Source organism: Astyanax mexicanus, chromosome 10 (genome assembly GCF_023375975.1).
Source record: "Astyanax mexicanus isolate ESR-SI-001 chromosome 10, AstMex3_surface, whole genome shotgun sequence".
Taxonomy (NCBI): Eukaryota; Metazoa; Chordata; class Actinopteri; order Characiformes; family Acestrorhamphidae; genus Astyanax; species Astyanax mexicanus.
In genome coordinates, this window is record NC_064417.1 from 45,501,586 (window position 1) to 45,527,235 (window position 25,650).

The 25,650-nt window shown below is 36.2% G+C and overlaps 1 protein-coding gene across 3 annotated transcripts; it reads right to left on the reverse strand.

Annotated features, from left to right (window-relative positions):
- Positions 1-647: 647 nt before the first annotated feature.
- On the reverse strand, positions 648-25,650 carry zdhhc2 (zinc finger DHHC-type palmitoyltransferase 2). 3 transcript variants are annotated; one of them, XM_022684221.2, is made up of 14 exons: positions 25,332-25,650; positions 16,129-16,155; positions 15,891-15,982; positions 14,073-14,193; positions 13,475-13,544; positions 13,304-13,336; positions 12,816-12,936; positions 12,567-12,605; positions 10,674-10,806; positions 9,301-9,427; positions 9,090-9,179; positions 7,574-7,692; positions 6,020-6,085; positions 648-5,253 (listed from the first exon to the last, which is right to left on the reverse strand). In XM_022684221.2, exons 1-13 carry the CDS (start codon positions 25,456-25,458, stop codon positions 6,045-6,047), a joined length of 1,140 nt encoding a protein of 379 aa, XP_022539942.1. In that variant the 5' UTR covers positions 25,459-25,650; the 3' UTR covers positions 648-5,253; positions 6,020-6,044. The 3 variants fall into 3 exon arrangements, with proteins under 3 accessions (XP_022539942.1, XP_022539940.1, XP_022539943.1); XM_022684219.2 differs by having other exon boundaries at positions 15,891-15,985; positions 25,332-25,649; XM_022684222.2 differs by lacking the exon at positions 12,567-12,605 and having other exon boundaries at positions 15,891-15,985; positions 25,332-25,647.

Here is a 25,650-nt window from a genome sequence, read left to right on the forward strand (position 1 = left end):
ATTAGACAAGTTCCAAAAAAAAAAAAAAAAAAAAAAAATGCTTTTACATCAACTTCCATGTCATTTTTTAAAAGTTCATTGAAGATGCTGTAGATTTGCCATATGGGAACATAAAGCAGTGCATACTGACATGCCAAAAGACATAGGATAGCAGTATGTCAATTCTTTATAATATCTTACGTTAGGGAACGACTTGGAAATGCCCACACCTGTATAGGTTGTGAGCTGTTATCTTATTAGTGAGTAGGACATGGATGGGACATTCAATTTCCATTTTATTTATTCATATCTGAGGATTGATTATTTCTCTATCCCTAGTGTTGTGTGTGTATTGGTATTGCTTTATAGAAGACTATATAGTAGAATATTGATACCTGCAGTTGACAGCACTGTGTGTGGTAATATGATCGTGACTGGTGGTGTCTGGTTAGAATTGTCCATCTACACAAGCAGAAATCACACATAGATCATTGCAGGTCACTGTAGTTTTTAGTTTTAGATTCTACAGAACGATGAAAAAGTCTTGGGACACAATAATAGACAATACTTCTTCTCCTGTGACTTTTGGCATGTTGTTATAAAAATACAATACAATTTAAAACAGCATAAATAAGAACAGACTCAAACTTAAAACCACCACAACCAGATACATAAAACATAGGATTTATTACAGTATTTCAACTGAAAACATTCATTAAGGTCCTATCATTAAATGGTCCATGAGAAATAATGTAATAATGAGGTTATGTAGCACAGTACAGTAGAGTACAGTAGGGTACAGTTCATTTGGTCTTCTCGAGTCCAAAATATGTTTTTTAATACTTTTTTTTGTTTAATTCTACAATAAAAGGAAAAAACGTACATAAAGAACAGCAGAGGCTGTAGCTAACCTTACGCTAGACCTACGCTATGCTACGCTACACTAAGCTAATATATCACATGATTAATGGAATGTGGTATGATGGTCAGTCTTATGTTGGACAGATTCCACGATAAAGACTATAAACAGGCACGTTAAAAAACACTTAACACATTCACATAGAAAGTCTTAGCTTGTCTGTGTTTTTCATATTTTCAAAAAATATCAGTGTTGTTTATCATGCCGTAGTTTTAGAATCATGTTAAATAAAAGGCAGTATCAAATAGAAATAGAGCCCTTAGGAACTTTTCCACCGTCCACCCAAAACCACTAGTAAATCTTCAGCAGTGTGTGTGTAGTGACTGTAAACATCATACCTGACTTCAAGCATGGTGTCACTTTATAATCCAGTATTTGCAGCCATATTTATATATTTTACTTGTCTCAACATACAGTATTAGGGGTTGCATGACTACTAATTTTAATCTTTGCTAGTCGACTAGCTTTTCAGAGAAGTAATCGATTAGTCTAGACTAGTTATGAGTTCCTAAGCTGAAGCAAAAAAAAAAAGAAAAAAAAAAAAGGAATTTGCTTTTTTTTCCATCTACTGCTGCTGTTTGTGATCACTAGACATTTCCCTACTGCGGCAAACTGTAGATGTCCTAATCAACTAGTCAATTAGTCTATGCAACCCCCTAACATATAGTGCCACAATTTGGAATATACTGGTGCATCTCAAAAAAATTAGAATATCATTAAAAAGTTACTTTATTTCAGTAATTTATGTTGAAATGTAAAACTCTATTATAGATAGATTGTTGATGATTATGGCTTACAGCCAATGAAAACCCAAAAATCAGTATCTCAGAAAATCAGAATGGTACTTTTGTCAGTGTGGGCAGTGTGCCAAGTCCTGCTGGAAAATGAAATCCGCATCTCTATAAAAGTTGTCCTCAGCAGAGGGAAGCATGAAGTGCTGTAAGATTTTGTGGGAAAACAAAACTGCACCGACTTTAGACTTAATAATAAAACACAGTGGATCAACACCAGCAGATGACATGTCTCTCCAAACCATCACTGATCATCAGTAAATTGTATATTTCTTTTGTAAATAAAGGGAGCAGAGTCTGGAGGAAGAGTGGAGAGACACAGTCCAAACTGCTCAAGGTCTCGTGTGAAGTTTCCACCAATCAGTGATAGTTTGGAGACACAGTGGACCAACGGATTTCATTTTCTAGCAGGCACACTTTCCACACCAATTGGTCTTATATAACATTCTAATTGTCTGAGACACTTATTTTGGGTTTTTTTATTGCCTGTAGTCATAATCATTAACAATAAAATAAATTAACACTTAAAATCGATCCCTCTGTGTGTGTCACATCTATTTATTTTATGTGTTTTCCATTTTGAACTGAATTACTGGAAAAAATGATATTTTTTTTCAATGATATTTAATTTTTTTGAGATGCACCAGTATATATGGGAAAAAAAATCAGAAAAGCACAAAACCCTTTCTATAAACCAACAAAACAAAATTCAGACTGCAAACTGTAGTAGAAACATCTAGATTATTTTCTAACTATCTATTGGTAAAGCATCAGTATTGTTTTTATTTTCACAATGGAAAAACATAATAAAACTGCAAGCAGGTTTAAGTGTATTCACATGTAAAGTAGTTTTATAAAGTGCAAATGAGCCAGCATTTCTTCTTCTTTCTGTGCTTATGAGGTCAAACCGTCTCATTGTTTTCCTGCTGGCTGTAGTTCATTCTCTCTGTGGAGGCGTATTTAATTAAAACCCCTCCTCCTGCTCTTTTGGTCCCACACAGCTCAGGAGTGTATTCATGGTACAGTATTGGAAATGGTAAAGGGGCTCTCCAGACTAAAGCTAGCATTTAATACAGAGTTATTTATTATGATGTGATTTATTAGGCTTCTGTCACGGCACATTATATACCTCAACCATGGCTTGAGACAATTCATGATGTTCTGTTGTTTTGTCGATGCTCTTTCAATGAGCATCACTGGGCAGAAACACTTCTGGAGGAAAGTGCTGGATCCTCAGCCCTGGTACATCAGCTAACAGACGCCTGTGCCAGCACAATACAGAGTGTGTTTACATGCAATTAAAAAAATACTAAAGTTATCTGATTACTTAAGCAATCTTGTAAACTAGGGCTGCACGATATTGGAAAATTTGACATCGCATTGTTTTTGTTTTCAGCGATATAATATATAAAGCACTCAAAACCCGAGGAAAACAGCAAAACAAAAATAATCAGGCATTTAAATGGCTTTTTAAAAGGTAAATAACATCGTTTTTCTGGGAATAAAAGCATTATTTTGACTAACTGGAAATATCTGCGTAAAATTGTGCAGAACTGAGGTGCACAGCTTTAAGGCTGCCGCTGCTAAAAAAAAAAAAAAAAGCACGTGTTCAGACATGTGGAGGCCATGTGGTTACCGGACGCACATCTCTGAGTTTCATCACCATGCGTTTAACAAAATAGCTATTTGTGCACTGCCATGCACCGTAATCACATTCTGGACGTGTGTTTCCATGGAGATCCATGTAAACAACACCAAGTGGAAATGGAGGAGCTACTGAACAGGATGTCAAGTGACTGAGAAAGCCTAAAAATTCACTCAGGTCCTCCTGTTTTTTCAACTGCAGTCTGGATGCAAGAGTTTTATCACTAAGTAGAAGTGTAAAATATAAAAAAATAAAAATAAAAACCTTTCACGTTTTTTCACTCAAATATGTTTTGCTCCTCAAAAAAATGTCATCAGTTTATGGCTATGCGGGAAAAGAGAACGAGAGGGGAGAAACTTTAGGCTAGAGTTTGGGGAGGTTCTGCTTATCGTAGAAAGCCAGTACCCCCTTCTCCTATAAGTGGTGGATGGTGAGAAAACTTGTTGTAACACAAAAGAGATGTCCAGGGTACTTATGAGATGCCAGATTCGAAAGGGGAGGAGCTTCAGGCATGTTCCTCCTCCCAAAGCGTAGCTATTTCACAACAACACTTATACACTTTCCATATTTCTCACGTTGCCATGGAAGAGCCTGTTTTCTTCTCGAACGAGAGCACAAAAAGTGATCATTGTATTCCAGTAGTCATGAAACTTAACTCCACAAATTTCCTAGCATCACCCACAGTTGTGGAACGACAGGCAACATGCAAAACGAAGCAACAAAAAGGCGTGTTCAGCTTTGTGTAACTCTCACAAACTTCATTTTGCAGGACGTATGCAGAGATCTTTAGTGTGTTGAGCTACTCTAACAATGTAATGTAATGAAAAAAATGGGTCACTTAAAACAGTCTGCACCTAAAATCCACCAAAAGCTCCTCCCACCTTTAAAATACATCATCAGGAAGGGTTACAATAGAGTTGTTTACAATGGATGTCTTGGATCCCCTCCAGGTTTCTTTCTCTTAGTGTGAGGGAGTTTTAAATAGTGGGAGTCTGTTATAAATAAATTACATTTGAACTGAATTGAATTGAATATAGAGATGCTTACATTTTTCATTTAGGCTGGAGTGCCCCTTTAATATTTCAAGAGCCCATAATATTTTTATATACTAAAATGTTTTCGATTTATTTGACTTTCTGTGGCAATGAACCTTAAAACAAAACCTTACGATATTACAGCAGAGCCAGTAAACACTGGTTATCATCAGGACAGACCATCATCATCGCCTACATCATTAAGAATACAAATAACTCCTAACTGCCTACACTCATCAATAAGAAAAACACACAAAAAATGTACTTTTAATGTTTACGTGAAAGAGTTCTACTGCATATTGGACAGCACTTCATGACACAGCTATCACAGTACGTATTACAGTGCCTCAGGTTGTGTAACAGGCTCTCAGGTTTCAGATCTGAAACACAGCGTATACATATTCACCACACAGCATGCACACAACCACGACGCCTCACCCCCAACTGAGAGAAAAACTGAGCCTTAAATACAATCGCCACCACATATCGAAGATACGCATGATCAAGGCATTAATTAGCTGTACATTAATCACTTTGGTGATCATTTTAAAATCGCGGTTCTCGGAGTTCTACCGACTGGGTCACCAAACGTGTGCAAGTCGAATGTTACCCAGAGTGCAACTGTTTCAGTGAGCGTTATCTTCAGGCACAGTGTACGAACACAGCGTCTCCACAGAGCACAAAGCGCTCCGTGCTTTCTGACCACGTCCTTATGAATATACATACTGGAAATCCTGCACAGTCAGCTTTTCTATAGAAGCACCCTACTCAAGCAATTAGATAGAAACCCAATGAATAATGATCCGGCGCCGCAGCGGACCGGCCTCCTCAGCCCGGAGACCACGCTTTACTGTTCCGTGGACAAAACGCAGGACCACAAAGGATCTAAGGAAGATAATGAAGATCAACACAAAAAACACATTTTTGTTTTTAGAACATTTAGGTTTCTAATGTTCAGCAGATATTTACAGGGGTTGGAAAATGAAACTGAAACACCTGGTTTTAGACCACAATAATTTATTGTGGTGACGGACAGTTCTGGTGGAAACAGGAGAGTTGAGGTGCACATTGAATTCTGCCGTGATGTGGGCAGCTGTGGTTTCATGTTTTTTTATTGAATACAATCTGGGTTAGCACCCAAACATCCCTTTCAGACAGCTTCCTCTTACAGCATCCACAGTTAATCCTGTTGGATGTGGTTTGTCCTTCTTGGTGGTATGCTGACATTACCCTGGATACCGTGGCTCTTGATGCATCACAAAGACTTGCTGTTTTGGTCACAGATGCTCCAGCAAGACGTGCACCAACAATTTGTCCTCTTTTGAACTCTGGTGTGTCACTCATAATGTTGTGTGCATTGCAATATTTTGAGCAGAACTGTGCTCTTACCCTGCTAATTGAACCTTCACACTCTGCTCTTACTGGTGCAATAATGTGCAATTAATGAAGATTGGCCACCAGGCTGCTCCAATTTAGCCATGAAACCTCCCACACTAAAATGACAGGTGTTTCAGTTTCATTGTTCAATCCCTGTAAAAAGTAGGTGAATTAAAACTTTCTTGGTAAAATAACAGAGCCTATTTTGTGATGAATTACAAAGATATTTACAATATACAGAGCGCAAAGTATAAGAGAAAGAAAAAAAGCCAACCTTTTTCTCCATAAGCAAACCAAATCTATGTCTCCTTTTCTATAGTCAGGGCTGGGTTGCTTGTGCCTGTTCAGAACAACAAGAAAAAGATACCAATATTATATATATTAACACCAATATTGATACAAAGAATTTCTTAGACTCAAAACAAATAAATCTATGTCAGATAAAAAATATATTTATTTCATTAATTTTCTACATTGTAGATTAACATTGAAGACATGAGAGCAATTAAGGGACACATATGGAATTACGTTGTAAACACTTAAAAAAAAAAAAAAAAAAAAAAAAAAAAAAGTGTTAATCCCCCCCATTAATCCCCTGATCTAAACCTGAGATGGTGATTTGAGGTGATTTATTTGGGATGAGCTGGAGCTTCACACTTATGAAGGAAAAGCGGAAACATTTGTTCAGCACCTCCAGAAACTCCTTCAAGATGCTGAGAAAACTACTCCAGGTGACTCTCCCTCATAAAGACACTGAGATTAAAATACCAAGAGTGTGCAGATCTGTCCCCCAAGATAAATAAAGATAAATGTGATACTTAGAAGAATCTAAAGTATAAAACTCTATATTCTGGTTTGTTTACTAAATAATTCAGCATGTGTTCATGTAGAGCTTTAATATAGTCTCCAATATTAAATTTACAACGTAAAAAAAAAAATAAAAAGAAAGAAAACACATTGAATGAGAAGAGATGTGTGCAAACTTTTGATTGGGACTGTATGTTCTTATGATGACGAATCCTATTGTCCTCATAAACTTACCAAATACCAAGTAATAAAAACACTGAATAAGAAACATTCTTAATTTTCAATGTAAGTCAATATAAAACATGCCATTAAAAAAAAAAAAAATTGTGAAAAAAAAAATGCATGCAAAACAGTAAATAATAATTCATTAGAGACAGAAAAATAGAGAAATTAAAATGTGAAAATAAAAATGAACATTAAAATGTAAAAATTAAATGGATATGTATTACAATTTGCAGTCGGCTCATGAATATCTGGGGTTTTAAAACATATTCATAATAAAATTTGGTGAGTTTTGTCTTTTGTGTCTGCTCACTTCACCTGTTCACTATTGTGTGTGTCCACTGCTATAAATGGGTTAAATGTTGAGGATAATTTTGGTTTTCTGGGAATGGCTTTAAATACAATATTTTTGTTTATTAATTTAGAAACAAACACAAAATGAAGCATTTTCACAAATATGTGAAAATATCTTCTTTTTGAAACATGATGTACTTTCTTTTATGAGAGGGTGTATTGTGTAAGCGGTCATAAGGACAATTGATCAGCCTACAAATAGTACAAATTCATAATATCACATCTACAAAAGTCATGAGACTGGAAAAAACAACAAAACACACTTTGTTTTAATATAAAAGCCACACTCATGTATCCCCGGGTCCCTCTGCTTTCTATAGTGACCTAGATTATCTTTAGTGCATTAGTGCTTCACCACTGTGAGCTAGTGATCTTGTATTCCATGTGTTTCAGTAATTAAGTGAATGACAGTGACATGGGTTAGATAATCACAATGTTCACTCACCTTGTCTGTCTTTATCCTCCGGCCCCTCGCTGTCTGTCCAGGTCTGTCCGTTACTCAGCAGGCGGCTCTGGGACTCTCTGAGAGGTTTAGCAGGAAACGGATGCGTTTCTCCTTCAGTACTAGTCAGAATAAAACAGAATAAACAGATCAGAGTGTAACAGCCTGAATCACCAGAGAGTGAAGTATCAGTCATATACTTTATGCATACATTTGTGCATAGGGTTTATTAAAACCACAGAGCTTTTATAATACAATTTTTATTCATAACTTTTTGTTAATTTTTTTTTTTTTAATTCGAAATTCCCCTCCTCTGGATTTTTTTTTTTTTACACACGCCATGTTATTATGCAATAGTTTTTATAAAAAAACAAAAAAAAAAACAAATAAATAAATATCCTACTTCCCAAGTTGGGAGTTATGACCACATCATGTTCAAGTACTTGAATACATCATAGTACACATTCACTCCCACAGTGGACAGTAGGGGTGGGACAAAATATTCATATTGTGATAGATCATCATTTTTGTTTGCGATTATTAATATGCAGCAACAAATATCAGTATTTTTTTTTTAATTAAAACACAGGTACTCTATATTCCCTAAGAATTAGACTTACTAAAGTTACTGCTTAATTACTCCACATGGTGGCGCTAATCAAATGAATTGGGTAAACCTGTAGTGAGGAATATTGGTTGTCAAATTTTGTGAAACTGAACCAATAAATCGATAATTCCTGGTATTTTCTTATTAATAAGTATTTTATCCTCTTTAGTAACACAGACACAGCTCTCCAAACCATCACTGATTGTGGAAACTTCACACTAGACCTCAAGCAGCAGGACTGTGTGTCTCTCCACTCTTTCTCCAGACTCTGATCCCTTGATTTACAAATGAAATGTACAATTTACTGATGATCAGTGATGGTTTGGAGAGACATGTCATCTGCTGGTGTTGATCCACTGTGTTTTATTATCAAGATAAAGTCAGTGCAGTTTTGTTTTCCCACAAAATCTTACAGCACTTCATGCTTCCCCTTTTGCTGACAACTTTTATGGAGATTTCATTTTCCAGCAGGACTTGGCACACTGCCCATACTGCCAAAAGTACCAATTGGTCTTAAATAATATTCTAATTTTCTGAAACACTGAATTTTTTTTATTTTTTTATTGGCTGTGAGCCATAATCATCAACAATAACAGAAATAAACACTTAAAATAGATCACTCTGTGTGTATTACATCTATATAATATATGAGTTTCACATTTTGAGCTGAATTACTGAAATAAAGTAACTTTTCAATGATATTCACATTTTTTTGAGATGCACTAGTATTTCCCACAGGTCAGCGCAACATTGCTTAGTTACCACTGGAACTCGCAAAATCGGACACAGCCAATTTTGAACATCTGAATGTGCTGTTTTTAGCATTCTGAATCCTTAATGTATAAAACGATATGAGGAATTTAAAATTAAATTAAAATAATAATCTTTCAATAAAAATACTGTGTGAAAGACCTCTTGGCAGCAGCGTGTCCGGACGGTGAGGCAGGCTGTTCAGGGTCTTGGTTCACCAGACAGGTGGGGAAGGAGCAGCCATCACCCTGACTAACATCCCAACCAAGAAACACAACAACAGGTTGTCTTACTGACCCAGAGTCTTACTGACCCAAACTGATAATACAGTATATACTGTAGATGTGTAGCGTGTAATAAATCTCTGATTCACCTGGAAAAAACAGGCAAAAGCCAGTATTTCTTTTCATCACCGAAGACCTGACGCAAGTTCTTGCTGACCCCCAGACTGAAGCCGTTCTTGTCGGTTCCGTGGCGAAAGGCAGGAGCTCGGAAAACCTCTGAGGACAGAAAACAAAACAGATGACCAGAAAAATGAAAAGAAGGTACTTGTAAAATGAACGGCTTAAAGATGAATTGTAAAAAGTGATTGTGTAAACAAGTATTGAGGCTATTTTTGTGGTATGAAAAAAATCCACATTTTAAGAAATAAATTATAAGAAGAAGAAATAAAAGAAATGTATGATATGAGCCTAAAGCATATTAATCGGCAGTAATAGAATTCTTTTCGAATATTCTAAAAAATAACTGGTTGTGTGCCATCATGACACAAAACTGATCAAAACAGCAGAGAACAATTTTAAGTTTTCATCAATTTGTAGCAAGAACAGAAATGATTTTATCCTATGTTTGTTGAATTTGATCTACCAGTACTTCCTTCTGAAGAGAATTAAAGAATACATCTGGTCATCATTTTTTTCATAATTCAATTATTCCTTATTGAATTTCTCTAAGGAACTTTTTATTTAATTATTCATACTTTTAAATTGTGCAACCTGGTAAAGCTAAAGACACATTTCCAGAGATGGACAATAGTATTCTATTTTACTCTATTCTACTGATTTTGCTTTAAAATGCATTTTACCATTTTCAAGACAAAGCAACAATCTATTTCTACACATACTATATTTAATATATTTTAAGTAATAAAAAAACTGAGAAAATTCTATTGTTTTGAGTCATCAATCCAGTGTTGCTGCATTAATTTTTCACCAAGATCTTGCAGCAGCATTGATGATGGTAGAGTCTGACCACTGCACAAAGCAGCTCTTCTCCATCCAGCACATCCCAAAGATTCTCAATGAGGTTAAGATCTGGACTCTGTGGTGAACTCTCTCTCAATCCATGTGTGAAAATGATGATCTCATGCTCCCTGAACTCTGAACTCTTTCACAATTCCAGACCCATGAATCCTGATATTATCATCATGGAATATAGTCGTGTCATCAGGGAACAAATAAATCCATTGATGGAATAATCTGGTCTATATTCAGTATATTCAGGTAGTCAGCTGACCTCATTCTTTCAGCACATACTGTTGCTGAACCTAGACCTGCAGACCAACTGCAGCATCAACCCCACATCATTTACTTACTTAAATCCAGGTGGATACTTTGTTTTTGGCCAGGCAGTGTATGTTATTAATTAGAAGACATCTTACTATATGTTTTGGATAATACTACTGCGTGTTACTGCTGTACTCTACTGTATATTGCTGTCTTACGTCTTTTATTTGAATCCACTCACCCAGGGTAGATCTGTTTTTGCAGACGAGCCAGCAGTGATAGGCGAACAGTGAAGCCAGACTAACGGAGAACATCGAGGAGGCGAAGAACAGGAACATGATGTGGAACTTGGCTTGTGTGTCGGGCAGCCCGTTCTGAGGAAAGACACACAGAAACACCAGGGAGTTCCAATCAACATCTGTGAGCATCTGTGCAGAACACAGCTTACAGACAGAGCTGCTGTAAATCAGGGGTGGGCAATATGAGGATGTGGATGTGTGTGGCACAGTTTTTTTTTTTTTCCTTGGTAAATTATGGAAATCATCAGTTCTTATAAAACACTGAACAAAGGCAATGTATCATTTAAACCTTTAGGGACCCACAAACTTGATGTTGCTATTAATAATATCTTATCAATATCAATATCAATATCAATACAGCACACCTCAGAAACTCCATGTCTGAATAGTGAATAGTGGCTTTATTTAACCAAGATCAATGAGACTTACTGGTAACACTTTAAAATAAAGGTACATGAACTAACAGTAGTCAACACTAGTTAATACATTATTAATAAATAATGTTTTTATTTAATTACAAGACATAAAACATTTTAAGCATTAACATTTTGTAATGTTGTTTAATGATGTCTTAACTAGTGCCAATTAATATTTAATTGATTAAGTACTTAACCATTTAAAAATGTTTATTATTGTCGTAGGTACTTTTATTTGTAAACTTTATTGTAAAATGTTACCAATTTAGTTCAATGTGTGATCTTGAAATGACTTTAAATGCAGATTTTCAATTAAATTGTGAGGGACAGAATCAGCCACTGGGGTGCAAAAAGACATTTTGCTAATTTTTTAGTCACTAAATATGAGATATGGAGGTATGAAACTAATTGTGCAATCTCTACCAATCAGCAGAAGAGTGTTATGTTTATATTATTATTAGGCCAAAATATTTACTAGCCATTCTTTTTTTTTTTAAACAGTATGGCTTTTCCGTTTATACCACATTAGGATTGTGCCATATGGTATCGTACACGATAATATCGTCAAAATTTTTAAATATCGTGAACGATATTATGCCCTAAAATATCGTGCCATATCACCCTTCCCATTTCCTGTTATATATCTACTAGAGACAGATTATATGCAGTATTATATGGTATGTAATAATATATATATATATATATATATATATATATATATATATATATATATATATTTTTTTTTTTTTTTCTTGCAGTGTATAGTGTATTTTGTCATATCGCCAGAGTATCGTTATCGCGAAAATAACATAAAATATCATGATATTATTTTAGAGCCATATCGCCCACCCCTATTCCACATATGTGGACTTTTTTTATGAGAAAACATATGAGTGTATTATAATTTAAGAGGTATGTGTTAATTTTTACAACAAACTATTTCCATATCAAAGATGGGCTTTTTAAAATAAAAAGAACATTAGTTATTTGAGATCACTATGATCAGGGGATCGCCGGTTTGAATCCTGTTCATGCAGCTTTCCTTCGGCTACCAGAGCCCTGAGAGAGCACAATTGGCCTTGCTCCCTCTGGATGGGTATAATTATAGAATTATAGAAAATATGCGACTTGTTTCTCAGAAAAGCTAAACATCATAGAAACTTATTGTACTGTACAACAGAGAAAGTATTGTGATGTCATATTTTTTACCACATTGCCCACCCCTATACTAGAAAATTTATATATTCTATGTTTTTTTCTAATTGTAAAGCAGTGAGCTGGTTAAAAGTGCTCTATAGTGTGCAGCTCTACTGTCACACACTTCTACACTTCATGCTCTGCACTCTCTACAGGACTCTACAGGAGTTTATTAGAAGCGTATAAAGATCCATCAGCGTTCAGCATCAGATTAACTCCTACCCAGTACTCTCTCAGCCGATCGTGGGCTTTACCACCAGCCTTGCAGAGAAATAAAAAAGACAAAACCAAAGAGTATAAACAACACATTTTTCAGATGTGTGGAGTGCCGACTGAGAGATTTTTTAATTAATCCTGAATGTCTTCTGCTAAAGTCAAGGCCTGAGAACAGAATGATGTGAATGATGTGTGTTGTGAATGATCAACCCACACAACTGAATAAAATCATAAAAATACATAATTTATACTTACAGTCCAGAACTGAACGAAGTACTGCAAGTCTGTTGCAGTGATGAAGAGGCAGTACAGCAATGAATATGCGAGAAACAGTGTAAAAAACTTGTAGTTTGAGAAGCCCACGCAGTTGTTTACCCTGCCAGAAAACAGGAAGTACAAATCTGAAATACTGGAACCACTGTTAATAATGTTAATTACTGAATTAAATCTGAGCTGACATATTTGTTAGCTCAAAATAGATTTTGTCCATTGAAAAAACGAAACCCAAAAGATATGCAGACCAAATTTCCATGACTTTTCCAAAACTGTCTGGGTATTTTTTTTTTTTTTTAAACTTATCCAGGCCTGGAAATTGCTATTTTCAAATTCCATGACTTTTGCAGGTTTTTCATGACCCTACGAACCCTGATATTACATACATCCTGTATTTGTGTGTGTACATTTTATAAAATACATTTATTCCTATTCTTCATCTGCTTGCAGTTTTCTGAGCTGGTACATACCACGGACAGTGGTGATCCATCTTCAGGATGCACCTGCAGAACAGAATTGAGGAACACAGGTGAGCTGTTATAAAAGCAACATGACTTCTCAAATAAACTCCACGTGTGTGTGCGTGTGTGTGTATGTGTTCTTGTTTGTGTTCGTGTGTGTGTGTTATATGAAAGCCGTACTTATCACAAACTGAGCAGTGATGACATCGGTCAGGTTTCACCAGGTGGCACCGCTCACAGTAACGAATAGCTAAGAAGACAGAATGAATAATGATGGTGATAATGATGATTAATAATCCACATCATTAAGGATGTCAGAAAATATTGATATATTGAAGTATCACAATATAATGTTTTTAATAATCGATACAGAATTGCAAAACATACTATCGATTTATTATTAATAGCTCACATGAAAAGACAGTGGCAGATAAATTTATAAATGTTCATAATGTGTTTAACATTGTGTGTCTTCAGATCCTACTGATCTTATTGGATAAGGGATAAATAACTTTTTTTTTTACTAATTTTATTCATGTAATATTATGTCTTTTATACCTTGATAATTCTCCTAAAATGTTACTTTAATAGACAGATAGACAGACAGACCCCACTTGATATTTAGGAACCACTTGTAATGCCTGTATTTTAATCCAATAAATCTATTTAAAATCTAGCCTAAATACGTCTTTTATTTAATCCGCAGATCATCAAGAGAACGTGACCAGAGTTTAAATCTAAATGCTTATAGAAAGTCAGTGATGGAATGATGGCTGACCTCCAGAAGTTGTGCGGGTGTAAATGGGTAAATCCTTCGAGATTCTTCTCAAAATCTCCTGCTGAGATTCCCCGCGATCCTCTCGCTCCAGCAGCTCTTTGTCCGAGTGAGACAGGTGGAACTGAGTGAATAAAAGACACAATGCTCTGATTTCTGTAGATGTTTGACTGGCAGCTTATTCACACGCCTCACCTAGTCATTTTGGTACCAAACTGGATGAAACTAGGGCTGAACGATATATCGTTTTAGCATCAGTAAAATCCCAGGACATGCAATGGTCACATTAGGCAATAACAGGATTTTTGCTGCTTGATAAAAAAGCAAAATTGGCAGAGACAATATTTGCTCAATATAATTAATTTTACAATTCTAGTGAAAATTAATGTTTTTATATTGTAATATACCGCAAAACAACAACAACAAAAAAAACAATATCAATTAATTCCAATATTGTGCAGATCTATTCTGAACCTTATGAACCTGTATAAGTTGTGATGTGTTGTCTTGTAGGTAATATACTGTAAATTATTGGAGATGGAGTGAGGCCTGAGAGTGGATACAAACTAGATAGGACATTTCATTTCGGAGTTGTGTGGAAATTTAACATTCCTCAATCCACAGTGTCTTGTGTGTATCAGGAATACGTAATAGAATGGATGATAAAGATTATGACCAGCATCATCTGGCTATAATTGTTAATTTTTTTAAAGTCACAAAAAGTTCAATATGTCAAGTTTTCTGGATGTTTTTATTTAATGTTTTTAAAAACTTTTTGGACAGGAATGTTTCTTTTAACACTTGCTACTATTGCTACTATTTATCTAGCTGGGAACACTGTGTGAACATTATTTCTGTAACAATATAGGCTATACCTACTTATAATGTTCTCTTATAAAGACTTTAGCCATAGCTTGTGTAAGCTGACGAATGCAAATGTTACCATATTTTTCAATAAACTATCAATAAACGTCTATTTTCTGGATTATAAGGCGTATTATGTGACAATAGTAAGGAACAGGGGTGTCAACATGTTTTCCTTCTTGCTGCTGGGTGCCAAGACCTGTAAAGCTAAGCTAAGTAAACCAAACTGTAATTCTTAAAAAACATTTTCTTTTAAAGACAAACCAGCGCTGAATGTTAATTTAGACAGATTTCTCTCCTGAAAACTGTTCATTTGAGTGAGTAAAGTGTTTCTGTTTATTTATAGTTTAAGATTATATTATTTCCAGATTTCCACTAGGGCTAGCCGTGGGTAGCAGCTAATGCCACCCAGCAGCGCTACACTGAGGAACCCTGAGTGTTCTAATAAGCCAGGGCGATATTAGCTAGCCCGTTCGTCCAACGTAGCTTGCTTTAATACAGTAAAAACGCAGACTACAGGCTGACAATACCTCTGAACATCGAAAGAGCTAGCACTTAGCACGGTTAGCGGCTAATGCTAATACTGCTCCAGTCTCTGTGCTGGAGAAACTGAACGCTGTACTTCACCGGAGTGGCTTTAATGCTCACTACAACCTGACTGGTAGAATTCAGACAGAAGGTGCACTTACAATTTTTGGGAAAATAAAAGGATTTTAAGTGAGCCTCATAGTGTGAAAAATACGATAAATGTCAGCAGAACTTAATATCCCCATCCATTTGCTCTCTGGCCAGTGTTTAAATTCACCCACAAGATAACACCCAAGCTAAACATGATACCCTTGAGGGGTTGTTTATGTTTACAGCACAAAATATAGTTTTCTTACATTTTTCTACTACAATTCTCAAAACAGTTCCTATACTAGACCATCTCAGTGCTGAGTAAAACCTCTCACATACCTCTTTGAGTGGATTCATAGGTTTGGTGAAGATGGTTTGCCAGTATGACCACACAAACAAGATGAAGAGCACATGATACGCCAGGAGGTAAACTACTGGAAAACAGAGAACATTTATAAAACAACAGAACGGCTACTGTTAATGAGCACAAGAGCCGCTCACAGATCACACTCACATCTCCCAGCAGTGTGTACTGACTGAGATCACACACAACCTTTTATTAAAATAGCTTACTTACTTTTCTCTCCCAGGTTCTCCACTGTTTCTATGAGAAAAAGAGAGAAAAAGCCGGAAAAAAAAGAAGAGGTTAGACTCAATAAGCAGTTTCATTTTGCTATTTTTGTGAACGCTTTGTCTCATGGTACCCAGCGCTCTCCTTGTTCATATTTCAATTTTGTATGTCCAGCAGCTGTCGGAAATAACGCTTTTTTTTTTTGCTGACCTCAATAATGCTCGCCTCAGAAAGGCATAAATATCAGCATGTTTCTGAAAGACTGGAGTCTAGCAGTTTCTATTCTCTCTGTCGTTTAAGAAACAAACTACTTAAGATTTAGTCTAAACATAAAGTGCTGTAAATGACTCCTATAATATAATAATCCATGTAGAGGCCAATCCAGGCATATTCTACCATAAAAAAATGACTTGTAATTTGTAAACTTAAATACAATAAAAATAAATAAAATAAAATAAAATAAAATGTAACAAAAAAGTACATTAAAATGTATACATGTTTATAAATGTGTATTAGAAATGTTTTAATAAGGTTTTTATAAGATTTTATTAATCACATCTTGGAACAATGAAATTGAATTAAGTGATTCTCATCCACTGTTAATTTTAACTATTAACTATATGCATATGTGTCATTTTAATAATGCCCCATTGATTCATACATTCAACACAAGACCAATATTCAAAATTAGCTCATGTTTTCAACTTATATGTGAATCTTTACAACAATTAGCAGCATGCTGGCTAACAGCTTCAACCAGCACTACTACTGCAGCACTAGCAGCATCGTCTCTGTATTGTTAGCCTCAACCAACATCACTACCACGGTGTTAGCATTACTATACTATACTATTACTATCGCAACCATGCTGGCTGCTGGCCTCTCCCCAACATCACTACTGTGGTATTAGCATCGCTACTGCTAACATTGCTACAACCCATATTCATAGGACACACAACATCTAAGAACTACACAGTAAATAAAACAACATTTTCAGTAGAGATAACCCCCGATCTGATCATGTGATCGTAAAACAGGGTCCATCACATAATTTAGGATACATCACTGATGCACAAGTTCACTATAGACTCACTATGCTACACACGTGTATCGAGAACGCCCAAGCTGTGTTCATACTGGCAGCGACAACTCCCTCACATCACATCAACTAAGTACTTGTTTATGTTGTGATAATAATGGGATGTTTTTTAATACAGCAACAAGTACCCCAAGATAAAGATAGAAGTATAAAAGAATGTCTCTCATTCATTTATGTTTATATTTTTATCTTGCTGTACTTGCAATCCAGTAAAAATAGATTGAGATCTGTTGCTTGTAGAATTACAACATTAGTTCTTAGATATTACTTTTCATAACCAAACAAAACCTGTTATAGTAACTGAACAATTCAGGAAATCAGTGGTTAGACCCTGTGCTAGTATATGGAGTAGGGGTGGGCGATATGGCCCTAAAATAATATTATGATATTTCATGGTATTTTGGCGATAACTATACACTGAACACTGAATAAAAATAAATAAATAAATAAATAAAAAATTATCCAAATATCTCTATATATCCAGGATTAAAGTAAAATAAATGATACTGGACAGCTTTAATCTGGCTCGTAGATATATATTGAAAAATATTTGAGTTTTTTTTTGTTGATAAAAACAGCTAAAAAGTAGTACCCTGATGTGATAATTAGGGGTGGGTGATATGGCACAATATTTCAGGGTATAATATCGTTCACAATATTAAAAAATGTTGGCAATATTATCGCATACGGTACGATACGGCACACCCCTAACGTGGAGTACAGCTGAAAACATCCATGCAGTATAAAGAAGGTCAAACAAGCAGCAGATGGTTTCCCATCCAGTTGCAGTAACTGCTGATGCTGGACCTGCTCCACAGGGAAGCAAGCTGCTGATCACACACTTAGATCCCCAGACCCTCTAACTGGAATCTTTCAACTTCTCTACTGGTGCTGTGAACAGGCCATGCTAACATAGCACTCCAGCTTACCTGCACTGCATCGACAAGCTGATCACTCACACAGATCAACCAATGACATAAACTAAAGCTGGTGTTTAACAAACACAATGACATATCTGTGATGCCACCGAATCTGCCTTCTGGCTTTCTGTAAATCAGCATAACCTGGTATAAATAACTCTGATTACACACATTAAACAGAGGATAGAAAAGATCTGTGAAACTCAAAAGTCAAAAGTCAAAGTCAAAGTGGTTTTTATTGTCATTTCAGCTATATACAGAGTACACAGTGAAACGAAACAACGTTCCTCCAGGGACCATGGTGCACATAAACACAGTGTAGACAGAACAATAGTGCAACAGTACAAAAGTGCAGACAGACAATACAACACAATACAGACAAAGAATAATAAATAACAGGACAGTGTGCAAATTATGCAGTGTGCAAAAAGTGTGCAAAAAAGACCAGTGAGGTAGTAATTACCTCTATTACACAGTGTGCAATAGAGTCCAGTGAGGTAGTAGGGTGCTCAGTGCCAAGAGAATCAACAGGGTGCTTCTTAATGTTTCAAATAACTCTTTTATGAATGTATTCCTCAGGCTCCCCGGTTTCACTGATGTGTGCTATTTCCATATTTAATTCTTTAATATTTAATATTTGCACTTATAAGCATCTACTGCAGTGTCAATTGCTTTATAATGCAAATGTTTTCAATAAGAAAGGCTGATGTGCACAAAGAATATTGTAGTCCCTCAATTACCCACAAGCACAAGATAAGATATATTAAAGGTGCAACTATATATATATATATATATATTTTTTTTTTTTTAGGTTTAATACAATGTTCAATTTTGAGAATAACATTGTATTCTATTTTTTGAACATCTTGTCTGTACAGATGTAATACAAAAATAAAAAAAGAATAGTTGCACCTAAAAGGAATCAACCAAAAGGAATCAAACATGGTGGGTAGTCTTGCCAAACAGTTATTACTGTTTTGCAGTGGGTCATTGTCAGTGACGAGTCAGTGACAATGCTTTTGTCTTGGTGCAGACAACCAACGAAACACATGTCCTGAAGGAGTGCAATATCTTACAATACCAAATCACCAATGGGTCACCAATTATAAGATATTTCACTATCAGGAACACGCGGCAAGTCTGATTGTTCTCCAAAATCACATTCTGTCAAAAACACACAACAGAACTGATGCAATGCTTTAAAATCTATATCAGACGCATCTTTTTCTTCCAAAATGATACCTGCTAAGAAACAACTGATATGAGTTGTTTGTACCCTTAGCGATTCTTAACTAAAGCACACAGAATTAATATGGATGAATTCATTATTAATTATTCATATGAATGAATAAAGACAGTTTCCTCTTACTGGATCTCTTGCACTGTGATTGGCTGCAGAAAATGCCAACAAGTTGGGATATCAAACCTTGTCTTTATATCATTACAGGTCAATGAGGTTAATGAGGCCCTGAACACACACTCTGCTGAGCTGTTCCAACAGGGCAATGCTCATCCACATACAGCTGCTCTCTCAAGATCTTGCCTTAAAGACACACAGCTTTGTTGCCAGACCTATTCACAACTGAAAATGTGTGGGATGATGTTGGAAGCACTATCAATATTTAGCCCCTACCGCAAAATTAGTAGAAATTAAACGAATATCTGAGCTGCAATCAATGCAATCGGGGATGCACCGATGTGGGAATTCTGGGCCTATGTTGATATCTGATATCACACATGTATATATCTGCCGATGCCAATGTTGATATACACATTTATAACTTACGGAGAGACTAGATACCCTGGTATCATTTTATCATTTTAAAACTAATAAAAGTAAGTAAGCTAGCTTTATTTATAAAGCACTCTTTACACAGCCAACACTGACCAAAGTGCTGTATATAAAAGTCTAATGACTACACATAAACACATACAACCAAAACATAGGTAAAAGAAATCCCTTAAATTACACATTAAAATAAGTAGCCCAACATAAAAGAGAAATAAAATGAATAAAGAGTGCTAAAATGCGAATAAACTAAAATGCACAACAAGAAATATAGGATACATCGACCACTAAATTACCCCAGAATATCATTGTTCAAAAGCTTCAAACTTTGTATAAGTGAGTCTTTAGACCTGATTTAAAAACCAAGACAGAGGTAACTTGGCGAATAACGGGCGGCAGACTATTCCAAAGTCTTGGGGCATACACTGAAAAATGCATGATCACCTCTAAGTTTCAAAACTAATAAAAATAAATAAAAATGTGCTCAAATCAATGAATTTCTAAGTAGCATTTCCAGCACACAATAAATACATCAGCAAGTATCGGTTAGAAATATTGGCCTAATCAGCTGATGCTGATACCGATATAGTTTCTAGATCATCATGAGCCCCCTGATCTAAGATATATTTTTGCCACACTGTGTAAATATTGCTGCAGTAAAAATAAAATCCCCAGCAGCGTACAAGTATTGAGCCACTGCAAGAGAAACTGAAACAGTCAAAACTAATGAAAGCATATGATGATCAGCCTCTGAGTCTAAATCAAATTCAGCAAATCAAGAACTGAAGCCATATTCTTGGCCTCGACCGCACAACTGTTAGGCGTCAGGACTGGTTACGGTGAATTCTGGGTTAACTCAGTGTGTGGTGCACATGATTGTACAACCAAAAATAGGTCAAGCAGAGATTGCTGGGGTTCACTTTGACAGCCAGGCAATGAGATTAGCTCTGAGACATCTAATCAGCTGATAACACATTCATAACAAGCTCTGTTTCTGGTGTAGACCACATGCTGCCTCGCCAGTGATTCACCCTTTACCTTCTGCTGGGTAGTAACACTCACAGTGGAAAACATAGCACAACACCAACAAGGTCAATTCACTATTAGAGTGATCTATACGAAGTCAGACAACTGTTATATTATTCTAATATGAATTACATCAAATAAACCGGACATACCAACAAAGCACAATATGGTTACCTCAGCAGTAGGGGTGTGCCATATCATGATAATATTATTTTAGAGCCGTATCGCCCACTTCTAGTCAGCAAGGCTATACTAGTCACACATTCAGCTAATTAGCTTCCTCATCTGTGTTATTTTCTAAAGGAATTTACTGTATTTTTCAGATTATAAAGTGCACCAGATTATAAAATGCACTATCAAGTAACATCTATTTTAATCCAGTCACACCACATGGACATTATTCAACCACTTAATTATTTACACTAACACTTCCCCAGCCCAAGTACACTTTACTCATGATTGGGTATTCACATATTCATATTCTCTTTTTAGAACTAAATTTGTTACAGATGCATATTTCTATTATATTTCTATGTCACATCAGGCACTTTCATAATCAATGTCATTGCACATTGCACTTTGCTTTGTTAATTATTTAATTATTTAATGACTATTAGCAACATCTACTGCACTGCTCCGTTTACAGATATATCTTTACCTTGTATAGTACGTTTTTTTTTAGCCTTATATATTTTCTGTTCTCTTTGTTTTAATTTATGTTTGAATATGTTTCTTATTTTATTGTGTTGTTGCTGCTGGTTTTGTATTGTGTTGTTGCTGTCTTTTCTGGTCTATTCTCATACATAAGGTGCACCAAATTTTAAGGCTTTTTGGGCGACACTAGTAAGGATGCCTACATCGAAGTGATCAAGGGTGTCGCCATATTTCCCTTCCAATGTGGAAGCTGGGGGAAGCACGCAAGTAAACCAAACTGCAATTCTTAAATAAACAACATTTTCTTTTAAAGTCAAACAAGCACTGGATGTTAATCTACCGTACACAGATTTCTCTCATAAAAAGTGTTTATCTTGGTGAGTAAAGTGCTTCTGTTTATATACCTTAATCTTAGATTTCCTTAGTTTCAGTGAAGTTTCTACAGCACTAAGGCTAGGTGCAGCAGCATTAGCATTAGCTGCTAACCGCTAGACTGAGGAACCATGAGTGTTCCTCATGGTAGCAGTTCGTCTGACATAGTTTGTTTTAACATGACAAACACGAATAATACAGTCCACCAACAACCTCTGAATGGCAAAAGAGCTAGCGCTGCAGTTAGCGGCTAATGCTAATACTGCTGCACTCAGCCTTAGTGCTGGAGAAACTTCACTGAAAACTGAACTCACCATTATAATGCTGTACTTCAGCCGAGTGGCTTTGCTGCTCTTTAATACCTGACTGGTAGAATTCCTACAGCATTCATAAGGCGCACTGTCAAATTTTGGGAAAATGTAAGGATTTTAATTGTGCCTCATAGTAAATATACGAAAAGAGGGTACTTAATCAGCTCAATGTTAGTCATACATTTACTTCAGCAGTGCCACTCAAATCACAAGTAGCTAACCCCCTTATAATCTACACAAAGAAAGGCAGTCTTTTGTTTAAAAAATAACCAACAGCTCAGCTAATGTTACTATCCTCTACATATACAGCTTGTAGGTGTAAAACTCAACAACAACAACAACAAGGTCAATTCACCATTAGAGAACTGTGAAGTCTACACGGAGTCAGACAACTGTAATTATTCTAATATGAATTCCATCGATTAAATCTCACTCCCTGAAGCATCATTCAGGATGATGTACTACCTCTCTCTTATAACACACCTCTACACAACTTCTCCCTGCACTGATATGCCCACATTAGCCTTTGATTTGGAATGAAGCCGAGGGAGATTCTATCACACTTTTCCCCAGTTTTCTCCATCCTGCCCCTGGGCCAGGGTGGCTGTACTGTGGCGTGAGGGAGCGCAGAGAGCCGGGTGGGTGTATACTGAAGCCTGGCTGACTGCAGTTCAGCATAAACGCCGGTGTAACTCAGCAGCAGCATCAGCACTCGGGACTGTGCTCTCTGCCTCCGACACATCACTCACACAAGCCTCGGGGGTCATCACTGTACAGCCGCGGGGTTCACTCTCACGCTTTGAAATAAAGCAAACTGCGCACAAGCTTAAACACATCAACCCTGCTGCTTCACAGCCCTGCGTCTTCACAAACCCTATGGAAAATGTAGAATATATTTAACACAGCTCCCTTTAAACTCTTACAAAATATATTTAGGCTGGTTAAAGGACTACATCTCTCAATGACACTCCTGTTTAAATTACATGTTTTGTACATCTTCTGAATGGATAATAAATTAACAAACATTCACTTTTTGCCTGAAACTGAAACCGGCGAACACAATGAAAAATTTGGCTCAATACCAAACAAATTTCACAGGTTTGCATTACTTTTGCCACTTTTTAAGCTTTTCAAGCAGACATACCAACACAGCATAGGGCTGTGTATTGGCAAAAACTTATTGAGAAAATACGCATCACGATACAGGAGTTACAATTCAATATATCGCAATATATTGCAGTAATGTAAACACCACAACATATTCCAATTGTTTCAAATAGTTATAGTATAAAAGACACAATTATAAAATTTGAATAAAGAAGAGTTTTACTTTTGTTATCCAGTCAGATCAGTTGATGAATCTAACGACAGATTACAACACTGTTTTCTAGTGGTCAAGGTTTAATCACAACACAAAACAAACCACTTCTGACACAAATCTTTACCAGCTAAACTAATAATTAGCATTACAACAAAATATTGAGATATATTAATATTTTGGAACACTCCTAACACAGCTCAGTACATTTACCTCAGCAGTCCGTTACTAGTCACACATTAAGCTGCAATCTAGCTGTACACTGCAATTCTAATCATAAATTTACCTCAGCAGTGCTATATTTAATCATACATTTACACATGTAGCTATAGAACAACTAAGTTAACTAAATACTTAAACAAAGAAAGTGCACTTTTTGGTAAACAAACAGATACTAACCATTTACTATCCTTCACACGTAGAGCTTGTACAGTTTGTAAAGTGGTGTAGGTGTGTAAAAATGAACTTAAAAATGTCGTTTAACAGCTCACTACACAGCAGTGCTTATACATGCAGCGCTGCTGGAGGCAGGGGGAGGAGGGGGTGTACATCCAAAATGTCATTGCTATTGTCACCTTAACAGTTTCGGTTGCCAAATACATCCCAAAGCCTGACATTGTTGACATCTAACATATTAATCAGCACATTAAATGTGCCATAACCTTTGTACATTTAATGCTTGGTCTATTCTTCCAAAATGTTTAATAATAAAAAATTATAAACTTAATGATAAATAAATGGCAGAAAGAATGTATGGAACTGGAAACTGGAGAACCTTATATCCTACTTTTAGATAAAAGATCTGTATGTTCTGCTCCTCTGCTGGTTTCTTACGTATTGCTCCAATACTTACTATATAAAAAACAGATTGATCAACTGCTGTGGTGAACTGAGATGAGCTTGATCATGATAAGAAGAAACATCGCTGTACTGCCCAGTTTTAAACTGAAATCCTGAGAGATCACCAAACACCTGGACAGATATATTTTGATATTTTTTTAACTAGGAGTATCCAAATTATAAATCAAAACATTCTATATTTAATTATTAATTAAATAGTATATATTATGTATTATTTATTTAAAACACACCTACAACTACTACTACTAGTAGTAGTAATTATTATTATTATATTAATAATAATGGTTGTTTTTGGGACTGAAATATGAATGACCCAGTATGACCCCATAGAACAATAGGGCATAGGATACAATTAATGTACGGATTTACTGATTTTAAATATTAATATTAACATAGTCTTTATTCATAATTAATTAAACAGTATATGTATTATTTATTTGAAACACTTACTACTGCTACTTTTGCTACTACTACTAACAATAATAATTTTATCAGTAGTAATTATTATTCTTATAATAATAATGGTTGTTTTTGGGAATGGGATTTGAATGACCCAGTATGACCCTATAGAACAATGGGACATGAGATACAATTAATTAATGTATTATTTATTTAAAATATTAATGTTATATAATAATAAAAGTATCAATATTAACCATATATTTTTATGTGTAATCTCCAGCAATGTCCCAGTCACTAACCTTTAACTGAACACATAGTAATAAACAGTGTGTGTGTGAGAGTGTGTGTACTTGTATTCCCCACGTTCCCGGTCCCCCCGTGTGTACAGGCACATGGCTGCGGGTGAAGTTGACCCGGGGAGCGGCAGCGGCGGCGGCGGCGGGGTGCTCGCGCTTACCGATGCAGAGCTGCAGCACATAGGCGTAGTAGGACCAGGCGACGATCAGGCAGATGAACAGAACCGGGATCCAGTACAGAACTCTCCGGCAGCCCCCCCTGATGTTCCGCGAGCCCGACGGCGCCATGTTCCAGCCCGTCTGCTGACCAAAACCCGCCAAAACAACGCCAGCAGCACCGCGGCGGTCAGGCTCGCGCCAGCCGGTCAGGGCGCGGACAGCGGTGTGGTGTGGTGTGCGGAGTGCGCGCGGGCGACGCTGCCCCGTGCCCCATGGCCAGCCTGCGCTCGCTCCCGCGCCCCGGTCCGTCCTCTGTTTGTG